The sequence below is a fragment of the Scleropages formosus genome, chromosome 18 (assembly GCF_900964775.1).
Source record: "Scleropages formosus chromosome 18, fSclFor1.1, whole genome shotgun sequence".
Taxonomy (NCBI): domain Eukaryota; kingdom Metazoa; phylum Chordata; class Actinopteri; order Osteoglossiformes; family Osteoglossidae; genus Scleropages; species Scleropages formosus.
Genome location: NC_041823.1, coordinates 1,180,677 through 1,193,349, shown reverse-complemented (window position 1 = coordinate 1,193,349; position 12,673 = coordinate 1,180,677). Strand labels below are relative to the sequence as shown.

Genomic DNA, 12,673 nt, shown 5'->3' with positions numbered 1-12,673 from the left:
AAATGAATTAATAAGTAAATACATTTGTGATTATGCCACTGATACAATTATGGAAAATTTTGCTGAACTTGCAATCATGTTGCAACTAATTAAACATTAATTGCACAACTCACTTTGGTTTTGGATTCCTGGCGGCTACTGGACTCTGTGTTTGTGATGTAAGTGAAGGGAGCCAATGGAGTTTAGGTCACAGCCCAGGTTAGGATCTATAAAAGTCCTTGTGAGTGAGCGGTTCTCTCAGAACTGGTGATGTTCTTGTATTTGCTCTGAGTTCACACATCACTTGAAGAAAACCTCCCAGCCAACAACTTGGAAAGCCCTTTGCGAGCTCCTCCGCTGCCCTCAGTTGTAAGTATATTTCATAACATTCTACTGAAATTTTCTGAAACCGTGTCCTTCAGGGGGCTCCAGGGATTGATTCAGTTTTATTATTTATCTTTGACGTAAACATATATTATTCGATGAGCCCTGATCAGAATCCATCTTAATTAATTACTTTTAACATTACATAGTTTTTCACAGAAAAAACTGAAATGAGCTATACATTAAGGTACAGAAGATGCACGACACTGAACATATTCATTGATTCTTAATTATATATGAATGTACAGCACATTTTTCACAGATGTGTAATTACTCAGGCATCACACGCTGAGGTCAAAACTATGGTGAGAACCTGTAGAGGCAACAGAAAGAAAACTGCTTGGCACCATTACCTGGGCCTGGGTTCGAATCCTGCCTCCCAAGTTGATTATCCTGCATTAATGCAGTACAGTAATAATATACAGCTGTATAAGTGAGTAAATCATTATAATTTTGGAGAAAGGCATCAGGTAAAGAATAACGATATATTAATGAAATCAGTCATAAGCCTTTTGATAAATGTTTGTTTTCCACGGTGTCCAAACGAAAACACACCTTAACCTGCCTGACAGGTCTGGTCCCGAACAGATCCGTGTGATGGAATTATGTTCGTTATCGACATCCAGCCCAAAGGAGGTGCTCACTGTGACTCGGTATCTGCTGCAAACATCCATCACACTTTGTGATTTAAAGACGGGAAGAATGAACAAGTGGCTAAAGAGTCACTCTGAGGAATTGTTTCAACTGTACGTGGACAGTAGGACGCCGGTTGCATTTCAGTCACGTTCTCACTGCCACAAGTCTTTTCTAAATCTTTCTGACCGTGCGGACTCTCACTGTCCCTCAGTCCCACAGCTCACATCTCCTAATCCACAGCCATCTAGACACTCTCACTGCAGATTTACTAACACCTATAAAAGCTTTTCCAATCTGATCACCATTAGAAAAAAAGGAGTGTAGTTGTCGCTTCTTTACAGAACAAAATTAAGTGTTTAGATTTTTTCTCAATAAAAATCTGGAATAATAGAAATAATTTCTGCAAAATATGCTGGAATGGCTCTCTTTGTAATTGCATACATGATCACAAGCTGCTTTGGAGAAAAGTGTCACTCTTTCATGGCGTCGGTGGGGACTGAGCGACGGACTCAGGTGCGGAGCTTGTTGCCGTAGCAAGAAAGGGCTCGGCAAAAGAGCGGTCAGGTTTCGGGCGAGGGTCGATCGATCAGCAAACGCTATCCGGGGGAAAACACAGGAGTCGTAGTCGGCAAGGCAAAACAGGGATCTAAACCGGGAAATCTATAGGACAGGGCAAGGCTGCAAGCAGGAGCGAAGGGCTGCGGTTTCTCCGTGGGAGGCTCCGCACCTGTGCGGCCTCTAGGCCGTCCCTTTATGCTGTGCTCCCTTGATGAGATGCAGTGTTCCCGATCTGTCGTTGGATGAGGGCGTGACACACATGTGAAATTTTACTCAACCAAAGCACTGGCTAGATTAATATTAATGTTCTTTGTGCAAAAGTAAAAACAGGAGAAACTTGCACTTTGGATGAGCAACTGTGCAGCTGAAACACAAGACTGAGCACACAGCTCATATTACTGTTCAACAAAGATGAGATACTTTATTGTCATTGTATGCAATGCAAAACAACAAAATTTTGTGTGGCAACCCTCAGAACAACAGCAGCAGAAAGAAATAAAGAACACTAAAAATAAGTACATAAAGAAATAAGTAAATAAACAAGAATTACAGTGAAACACTGAGGTCCTTTCATGGAGCTTTACCAACGCTGGCGTAGCCTCGGCTTGCGGAGGAATGTATAGCCTGCTGTGCCATCTGTTATTCACACAGATGCACAGTCCTTCTCCTCTGCTCTTCCCAGAGTCCCTCATCCGATCCGCTTCTTATCCCGTCCATCTTGTTGGTAATAGACCTGGAGGTGATGAGGAACAGGCTCGGAAGTGCTGGTCTGTACGGGTTAGCCTTTAGCCGAGCACGCGGCCTGGATTACGGTCTATATGGCTTCTGGTCTATATGCTGACACCACATCTCCTGTCCGACTTGGAACACATACAAAACCAGCCCGGTAACATTTACTACAGTTCCAGGGACCCATTTCCTTCCCTTCCCGTAATTGCGAGCCAGCACCGTATCACTGACATGAAGGGAGTGAACGCCCCTGGTTGGCACCGGGGCTGATTTGAGATGCACTTTCTGACAAATGTCTGGAACACAGGTATCCAGCAAGCAGCGAATGGGTCTCCCGAACATCAAGACTGAAGGCAACAACCCAGTGGCTGCATGAGGAGCAAGTCTGTAACTCAGCAAAAACTGGTCCAGGCACTTGCGAGACCAATCGCCTTTTACCCCATACTTAAAAGTTTGTACGAACCTTTCTGCTAGACCATTCAACGACTGATGATAAGGGGCTGACATGATATGCTGCACTCTGTTACGTTTCAGGAAACCCCTGAAGTCGGCAGACACAAACTGTGGTCCGTAATCCGAGACTAACTGTTCAGGAAGACCACAGTGAGCAAATAAAGACAAGACAGGCAGTGGTAGTGGAAGGCATCTTGATCACCTCAGGCCACTTAAAAAACACATCCACCACTACCAAATGCATGCTGCCGTGGATCGGCCCTGCAAAATCCATGTGCACTCTTTGCCAAGGGATATCTAAGTATTCCCACAGGTGCAAGGGAGCACGACCCAGGGACAGTCTCCACTGCTGACACTAGTTACACCTTCTAACTAAGTCTTCGAGTGCTTGGTCCATACCCATCCACCACACGTAGCTTTGGGTCAGGGCTTTTAGCTTCACCACTCCCAAATGTCCACTATGTAAGACGTTGAGAACTGCCTGCCGACAGGCAAGGGGCACTACTACCCTAACACTCCATAGCAGGCATCCATCATGAGTTGTCAACTCATGCCATCTTTGGTAATATGGTTTCAGGGAGTCCTGCTAATCCAGCACCAAGGTCCAGCCCTTCATTGTCACCTGAAACACTTGACTGAGTATGGGGTCTCTCTGAGTGTGGAGCCTTTATTTGCTTGACCGATAGGGTCAATCATTTCAATATGATACAACTCAATGTCTTCCAGACAGTTGTTTAGCGGCAATGGAAGGCGGGACAACCCATCAGCATTGCTGTTCTTGTCAGATTTACGGTAGACTATATCATAGGGAAAGCCTTGTAGAAACAGCGCCCATCTTTGGATCCTTGCTGCCACTGTAACTGGTACCCCCCAATGTGGATGGAACAGGGCGGTTAGTGGTTGATAGTCAGTCACTAATGTGAAGTGTCTACCTTCCAAATACTGTTGGAACTTACGTATTGCACAGACTACAGCCAAACCTTCTTTGTCCACCATGGCATAATTTTTCTCAGGATCCATGAGCGTCCAGGACGCGAATGCTATGGGTTTCTCGTTACCATCGGGCATGATGTGAGACAGTATAGTGCCTAAACCATATGATGAGCTATCTACAGACAGAAAAACTGGCAACTGTGGATCAAAATGACATAGATAGATAGATAGATATACTTTATTGATCCCACAAGGGAAATTATTATGTTACAGCAGCAGAACACAAGTCAGATAAATACTTGCAATATATATTTAAAAAACATAAAACAAGTGGAAAAATACAAGTTAAAAATACAAGATAAAAATATATGTGCAATTATGTATACTGTTGGAAAAATAAAAGAATAAAAAGTATATTAAATAAATTAAAACAGTATGTAGTGCAACAGTAAAGTGCAAGTTGTACAAAATGGTAATATAATCAGTAACAAGATGAACTAACAATAGTGCTGAATAGTTCATCTGTCACACAGAGGTGAGCTGTTGTACAGTGTTATTGCAAACGGTAGGAATGATTTCCTGAACCGTTCTTTACGGCAGCGGAGCTGAATGAGTCTTTTAGAAAATGAGCTACGCTGTCTCTGCAGCATGCTGTGCAGTGGGTGGGAAGGAGTGTCCATGATGGAGAGCAGTTTGTTCGGTGACCTCCTATTCCTCACCGACTCAAACGTCTCCATGTTCTGTCCAATGATGCTGCCGGCCTTACGGATGAGCTTGTTCACCCTGCCTGCATCTCTGGCATCGATGCCGCTCCCCCAGCAGACCACGGCAAAGTAGATGGCGCTCGCAACACCAGACTGGTAGAAGATCTCCAGCATCTTGCTGCACACATTGAAAGATCTGAGCTTTCTCAGAAAATACAGTCTGCTCATTCCCTTCTTGTACACAGCATCAGTGCGGTCCTTCCAGTCCAGACTGCTGTTCAAGTGGACACCAAAGTACTTGTATTTCTGAACAGTCTCAACCTCCTCCCCCAGGATCTTTATGGGTCTGACTGCAGTTCTTGTCTTCCTAAAGTCGACGACCATCTCCTTGGTCTTCTTGACATTTAGGAGCAGATGATTCCTGCTCCACCACTCCACAAAGTTATCCACCAGGTGCCTATATTCCAACTCCTGTCCATCTCTAATACACCCCACCACTGCAGAGTCATCAGAGAACTTCTGCAAATGGCATGATTCAGTATCATACTGAAAATCAGAGGAATCAGATTAAGTATATCTATCTAAAAGTATATCTACATAGCACCTGCTCTGAAGCCATCAGTTCTTTGGCTTTGTTAAAAGCTTGTTGTTCTCCGTCACCCCATACATATCGATTGTCTTTTCTCAATAAGTGGTTCAAAGCGTGTAAAATCTGACAGAATGGGCATAAACGATCTGTAGCAATTAAGCGCACCACAAAAAGCTTGTACTTGCTGCACGTCTTTGGGAGGCGGAGCATCAAGCAACGCTCTCACCTTTTCTTTTGACTTATGTAACCCCTCTGACATAGTGCACCTTGGGTGCTCCCAGAATACATTTATCCCCATTCAGTCTTAGTCTGTACTCCTCTAAGCGTGCCATTACTAGATGCAGGTTGGTCCAATGTTCTGCCTCAGTCCACCCTGTGATGATTATATCGTCAAGGTAGCGTTGTGTTTGGAGAATGTCTCTTAATATTTGGTCCGTAGCCTGTTGTCATAGCATAGGGCCGGAGGCCACCCCAAAAACCGAATGCTTGTAGTGCTTCAGACCCAGGTGAGTATTCAGGGCTAACAAGTGCCTGAATTCTTCCTCCACTTCCATCTGTAAGCACGCCGATGATAGCACCAGCAGTCTTTGACAGCGCTAAAGCCTGGGCATCTTTTTGGCCGCTTCCATCGCCACTGCGATCTCTACAGCCCTTCTTAATGTCAGTTCCTTTTCAGTTAGTAACTTTCTTTGGATAGCTTCAGATTGGAGCCCACAAACAAACCTGTCTCTTAGCACGCTTCATCTAGGTTTTAAACTCAAATTTTTCTGCCAGACGTTGTACCTTGGCTTCAAATTCTGCTACACCCTCCTGAGTTGCTGCGTATAATCTAAAGCGTTCTGCAATGGTCAATGGAGCTGGCGATAAATGCTCCTTCAGTGTCTTAATAATGATAGCAGAACTTTTGGCCGCTGGCTTTTCGGGAGCTAACAGCATCCGCAGGAGCAAGTAGGCTAATAAGGCTGCAACTTTTTATATTTGTCGATGCTATTCGCCATACAAAATTGTTTAAACCTGTCACAATAATCGTCCCACGAAGCGTTCTTCTTATAAGCCTCTATGTGTGCGATAAAGCCTGCCATCTTGATGTTCTTTGTCGGACCGCCGTCAGTGCGCGCGGTGCTTTTATTTGTCCGAACGCGGCTCGTCACAATTCTGTATCGACACAGTTGGGCTACCTCTGCATTCAGGGTCCCATCATACTGTAAGTATCCCATCCTCGTTGCCGGTTGTTATGTCCGCAATCCGTGAAGCAACAAGGTCCACGCAAGGTTCAGTGGAACAGAACGCGTCAACTTTATTTCTACACACTCAGCACACACACAAGCGCACGCACATGTGCCGACACATCGGCGCTGCAGCATGTTTATACATACACAACAAATAACACCAGGTGTGGACCTTTAAATACAAGACTGAGATGACAGTGAAAGTTTGCATAGTTGTGTTTGAACTCAGGGGCAACCTGTGAATTTATAAATATGGCAAAGTTAAAAAAACATTTTAACTACTTGTTTGGTGGTAATTTATATGGGCTACAAGAATGAAATCACTTCTGTATGACACACCATCTATCACTCCATGCCTAGTCACTTTCCGGACTGGACATGTCCTGTGTGTCGCTATGACTGATTGTTGGAGTGTGTCTGTCTTTTTGACGTAGAACTACATCTTTCTCCTCACTAAGTGGGGGGGTAACTTGGGAATTGATTGTCACGTAAAAATGCAACCTGTCACAAAAAAATGCAACCCCCTCTCGCCGCTACTGCTCGCAGATGAAAAGACACAGAGGGATACTGCATACACCGTTGAACAGAGGAAGGAACACCACATCAAACGACATATGAATGGCCGCTGCCGGTTCAGCCTGAGTGAGGTGGCAACGTTGCAAAAATGTCCCACATTTGGCTCATTATGGAGTTGCCGTGCATTCCACTACGTCATCACGTTCGAACCACGTTCTAGCGTTGATGTCAGCACCTCAGTTCGTCACTAGAGAGCCGCACTATCGGGAACGTATCACGCCGGCAGGAAAACCTTCATGTAGACAGGTGTAGGGGGCCCAAAGGCGGATCATCGAATTAAACATTTCAAAGATGCCCAACAAACACGACACAAAGTACTATTATGACTGACGAGCTGCATTTAGGGAGCAAGCCGAGGCCTCCGGGATTCGAAAGACACCATCCAAGACACCGGCTCAGCAAAGCATGAGCATCGTGCGCGGGAGAAGGTGGCGCGAGAGGCTGCAAAACTACTCAGGCGGCCTCGGAGTCGCAACCATCGACTCCTCGCGCACCCGACATCGCCGTGCAGCACGAGCCCATGGACGTGGATGCAGCAGCGACCGACCTGATATCTGGGCCGAGTGGGTCTGGGCTCACCACCCACACACAGTTCTATGTAAAGATATGCAACATAGTAAAGCTATGTACCTGAAAAAAAAAAATTGTGCTCTATCCCCCTAAAGTTCTATGATATACTCTGTCTTCCTTCTTTTTTAGGTTGCTGTGTCTATGAAGATGCTGAGGGTACTAGTACTCCTCTGGACTGTTGCCACTTGCAGTGGAACTACTGATTGTCCAGGTTTGGTTTGTGTTTCTTCATTGTGGTCTATGTTCCCTTGAGTGTCCAAACTGGAATATGTTAGATACACAAGAGGCTCCATGAAGGGCTCAATATGCCAGATTTTCACACAAATCCATTGCTATTGTACTGTATGGAAGAATCAAAATATTTCTTCTGAAGTGACTTTAATGTTTGCTAAATATGTCCAAATTATTAACTAGTGCATAAATTCATTGGTTGCTCATTTAGTAAAGATAAAACTTAATGTATGCAACTGGGACCGTCCTGAGATCAATCCAATGATAGTCTGGTGGAGCACCTACTGCTCAGAGCATTGAATGCAGTTCACCTGCTATTGTACAGCTATGGTTCTGCTCTTCATCAGATCTTTTTCTGCTTATCCTGACAGAGACCAATGTGGCTTTAAACGGAGTTGCAACTCAGTCCTCTGACTATGGCGTCAACAACGTGGCCACCAAGGCCATTGATGGAAACACCAACTCGATCTTCAGCCAGAACTCCTGTACTTGTACAACGTATCAAGCTAGCCCCTGGTGGAAGGTGGACTTGCTAAGAGAGTTTTCCGTGAGCTCCGTGACCATCACCAACCGAGGAGACTGCTGCTCCGATAGGATCAACGGGGCCGAGATCCGCATTGGCAATTCACTGCAGAACAACGGCAACAACAATCCGAGGCAACTTCTCCATTTCTTCATATTTTTTGGTCATTTGCAAAAGAACAGCTGTGGGTGTGATATGTTGAGGGTTAGGGCTCTGCAGTTCCTATTTTATATCTCACCACCTGTTCCCTTGGCCCTTGTACTTACCCTGAATTGATACAGTAAAAATTACCCAGATGTGTTTTCTTAGTTAAAGGTGTTAACTAAAGAACAGTGTTTGTTTCCAGTTTCCACAGTTGGACATCTAAGATGGAATTGACTTTTTCATGTGAGAAGTGGGCCACTGGTAGCAGTGGATGGTTGCTGGTTCAAACCTCATCCACTACTGTAGTAACCTTAAACTCCATGCCATAAATTGTGACAGTTAAAAATTCCCCAGCTGTATAAGTGGGTAAATGTAAGTTGCTTCGGAGAAATGTGCCAGCTAAATTAATACATGTAAACTGGTTTGAAGAATCTGTCTCCTGAGTGATTCCAGAAAGTGTCTCTTGGTGAAAGGCTTCCCAGAACATACATGTCTCAGATTACATAAATCTGTCTGCTTATGGAGAATGTGGGGACAAGCTAGATCTCTCTGCATCCATTTCCCTCCAAGATGTGGAAATTGTTGATTAAACGACGGTGTCCTTCCTTGCTACCTTCAGCTTTACCAGGGAATACACACACACATTTTTAGAACCGCCTGTCCCATACGGGGTCACGGGGAACCAGAGCCTAACCCGGTAACACAGGGCGCAAGGCCGGAGGGGGAGGGGACACACCCAGGACAGGACGCCAGTCCGTCGCAAGGCACCCCAAGCAGGATTCGAACCCCAGACCCACCGGAAAAGAGAATTGCGGTCCAACCCACTGCGCCACCGCACCCACCAGGGAATATGATTTACAAATGCAAAAATATCTTAGTGCTTTTTATTTACTTGTAGGTGTGCAGTGATCTCTTCCATCCCAGCTGGAGCCTCCAGCACCTTCAATTGCAATAGAATGAGAGGTCGATATGTGAACGTGTACCTGCCAAGGACAGACTACCTGACCATGTGTGAGGTGGTGGTGACCGCAAGTCCTACGATGGGTTAGTGGTTTTTTTTTTAAAGGGATTGCTTTGGACAAATGTGTCTGTTGAGTAAAAACTAAGAGCACTGTAAAAGTCTTGGAAACCTAACTACTTATGACCAACCTGAGAATCCATCCGGAAGCATTTGTAAAGCATTTCTCTTTTGGACACAGCTGGACACAAAAAGAAACTATATAAGTAAACAGACTTCAGATATTGTCAAGGAACTTGACACAAGTGTTAGACATTAAATGATGGCATGTCAGATTTCGTGGAGGACTGACTTTCCCATTTGTCCTCTCCCCCCGAAGAGAACATGGCTTTAAGGGGCAGGGCCACTCAGTCGTCCCAGTACGACATGTTCGGCAGTGCTGACAAGGCCGTGGATGGGAACCGGCAAGCAGTGTATGCAGACGCGTCCTGTTCACACACGAGACCCCAGACCAACCCCTGGTGGAGGCTGGACCTCCTCGACGAGTACAGAGTGTATTCTGTAAGCATCACTAACAGACAGGACAGTGGAGCTGAGAGGATCAACGGAACAGAGATCCGCATCGGAAACTCGAAGGACAGCAATGGGAACAACACAGTGTAAGTTTACACCACTGAAATGTTCCTTTGCATGTTCTTTATAGTGTAGTATCACCAGGTAAGATGGTGAGGAAGCAGCTGGATGGCTAAAGAGCTTAAGTTGTGGACCTAACATCCCTAATTGGGCCCACGTTTTCTTTTGCCCCCCCACCATCACTTTTATGTACTCTGCATGATTCCACAGTCACCAACCACAATCTGTTCAAAACTTGTTCTCCCTGTAAAACACATACAAACCCATGGAGAAATCTGAGTTGCCACCAAATATCACCTACCCAACAACCCTAACCCAGCAGCTCAACCATCAAACAAAGCACATCACTTACTGAACAGTTAAAATGCACATTATGTGACAAGGTATGATTGGAAGGTTCCCCTCACCTTGCCACTACAGTACTAAAATAGTAGGAGTCCCAGGAGGGCTATAAATACTGGTAAAAATTCTGCTCCCTCTTCCAGGTGTGCAGTAGTTTCCACTATTCCCGCTGGTGCCACCAACACATTTCAGTGTAATGGCATCGAGGGACGCTACATCAACCTCGTCAACCCTGGAAGCGGGAAAGTCCTGGCCCTGTGTGAGGTGGAGGTAGATGCTTCCCCCCTGGAATATAGAGGAATATAAAGCGGTGTGTGGGTTTTTTTCTATAAATAAAGTGTTTAACACAACAGACTGTGGCTGTTATACTGACACCACACATGAGGCTGTGAACCTCAATTACTGTACGGAGCTTCTCTTAGAAACCAATGAGCAAGTTGAATCTCAAATTTTCTGACCTTAATAAAAGCTTTTTCCTTGCATTGAAATGATGGGGTTTTTTTCCCTCCACCCACAATTTCAACTTAATTGAAATGAAGTCACAGGCAACCATTCTTCTACACGATGTGTGCCCCCCAGTCATTATGCAAACTGTATCTCTGTGCCATGTGTAATTTGTATTGGGGGAAAGAATTATTCTGGCCTTAAGTTATGAGCCAAGCTTTTAATTAATTTGAGCTGTTCCAATGGAATGGATTGAAAGGTTGATATGTGAAGAACACCTCCAAAGACCAGACTACCTGACTGTATGACATGTTACTGACAGCAAGTCCTACTTTAGACCTTATAGTTGTATTAACATTTTTTCACAATATGAGCAGTTTGAAATTAGCAGCAGGGGACAAAGGTGAGGTTCCTTGTCAATCTGTAAGATCCACAAAGAGTGAACACGTATCACAAGTATGAGGGGTGTCTCTGCTGTGACGTGAGTCAATGAGTCAACTGGTGATGGATTTGGTATATGAGTGATGATACAAGGGATCCTCACAGATAAGCTGAAATTTTACAAAGGGGTGCAGTGGTGCAGCGGGTTTGGCTAGGGCCTGCTCTCTGGTGAGTCTGTGGTTCGAGCCCTGCTTGGGGTGCCTTGTGATGGATTGGCATCTTGTCCTGGGTGTGCCTCCTCCCCCTCCAGCCCTGCACACTGTGTTGCTGGGTTAGGCTCTGGTTTGCTGTGACCCTGTTTCAGACAGTGTGTGATATTCAACAGCAGAACCACATATGAAATAAAGAAAAATCTCTTCATGAATGTTTTCCAAAAACCCATTTTATCTGCAAAGACATTTTCTTCAGAATGGAGAGACAGTCCCTAAAAGGGGTGAGGACCACCCTTCTCAGTGTCTTCTCTCGTACAGAGAATGTGGCTTTGGGTAACCCTGCCCTTCAGTAATCGCAGTAGAGCTTTGAAGGCGCTGCTGACAAATCTTCTGAGGTCTCACTGCAACTTATCATTGGGCTTAAGACTTTGACTAGACAATTCCAAAACTTTATATTTTTGTCAACCGTTTCAATGATGAATTGTTTTTCTGTTTCAGATCATTGTCTTGCTGCATGACCTAGCTGTGCTTTTGCTTCAACTCAGACTGATGATCTGAAATTTCTGATATAAAGAGAAATTTATGGTGTCTTCAGTGACAGCAAGGTGTCCAGGTCCTGTGGTAGCAAAACATACCCAGAGCATGACACTGCCACCACCATGCTTGACTGTTGGAAGAAGGTTCTTACTCTGAAATGCTGTGTCTGGTTTGCACTGTCATAACAGGGCTCATGCCATCCAAAAAAGAAATGATTCATCAAAAGTCTTGAGAGACATCAGATAGGAGTGGAGCCATTTGTGAAGAAGTGTAGACAATGCGGCTACTGAATATTGCTCTTGCTAGAGATTACCATTACTGCATGCACTCAGTGAAGAGACTACTGCTCAGCTTAAGAACTTCACTTTTGAGAATGACTTGATATTCTTTCCTGGTAGTTCTCTTTAGTGTTTATTGAATATTTAGAAGCATGGGCTATTAGAACATATTGTAAGTGTACCTTAGACACTCTAGATCCATTGGTCATCTTGCAGCTGTTGCCGGCGTAGCTTCCAGACGCAGGTGTGTTTACTCTGAGATCATGTGAAACACCTCAACTGCACACAGGTGAACTCCAGTCAAGTATTATGTGACTTGGAGAAGAGAGCTGGGTATTTCAGAAGCATTTCAGGTGTGTAAAAGTGAGAGGGTAAATACTTACACATTGAAGTGATTTTTCCCATTCTTCCTGTTTTAAATTTAGTAAAATGTCTCAAATGTTTTTCACATTGATATTATAGAGTACTTTGTGTTGCTGAGTGGCAAAAATTCTGTGTTAAATACATCAGTGTTCAACTTCCTTTCAGTTACTGAGTTACTCTAGCTAAAGAGCTTAGTAAATATGAGGAAGAATAATAAATTTCCCATAAGTCCACCCACTGTCGTTCCCCACCTGGCCGCTACCCGGACTCTACTCACCCCTCCATGT

The 12,673-nt window shown here is 44.6% G+C and overlaps 1 protein-coding gene across 1 annotated transcript; it reads left to right on the top strand.

Annotated features, from left to right (window-relative positions):
* Window positions 1–256: 256 nt before the first annotated feature.
* Window positions 257–10,603, top strand: LOC114912559 (fucolectin-4-like). The gene is made up of 6 exons (XM_029260009.1): window positions 257–348; window positions 7,470–7,551; window positions 7,943–8,228; window positions 9,137–9,282; window positions 9,576–9,855; window positions 10,315–10,603. The coding sequence occupies exons 2-6, from the start codon at window positions 7,482–7,484 to the stop codon at window positions 10,475–10,477; spliced, it is 945 nt and encodes a 314-aa protein (XP_029115842.1). The 5' UTR covers window positions 257–348; window positions 7,470–7,481; the 3' UTR covers window positions 10,478–10,603.
* Window positions 10,604–12,673: the final 2,070 nt, after the last annotated feature.

Bases quoted from the DNA above. Each gene is read 5' to 3' on its own strand.
- LOC114912559 (XM_029260009.1), top strand. From the start codon at position 7,482: ATGAAGATGCTGAGGGTACTAGTACTCCTCTGGACTGTTGCCACTTGC. The intron at 8,229-9,136 runs GCAACTTCTCCA...ATTTACTTGTAG, and splicing joins AACGGCAACAACAATCCGAG to GTGTGCAGTGATCTCTTCCA. The intron at 9,856-10,314 runs GTAAGTTTACAC...TCCCTCTTCCAG, and splicing joins AGCAATGGGAACAACACAGT to GTGTGCAGTAGTTTCCACTA.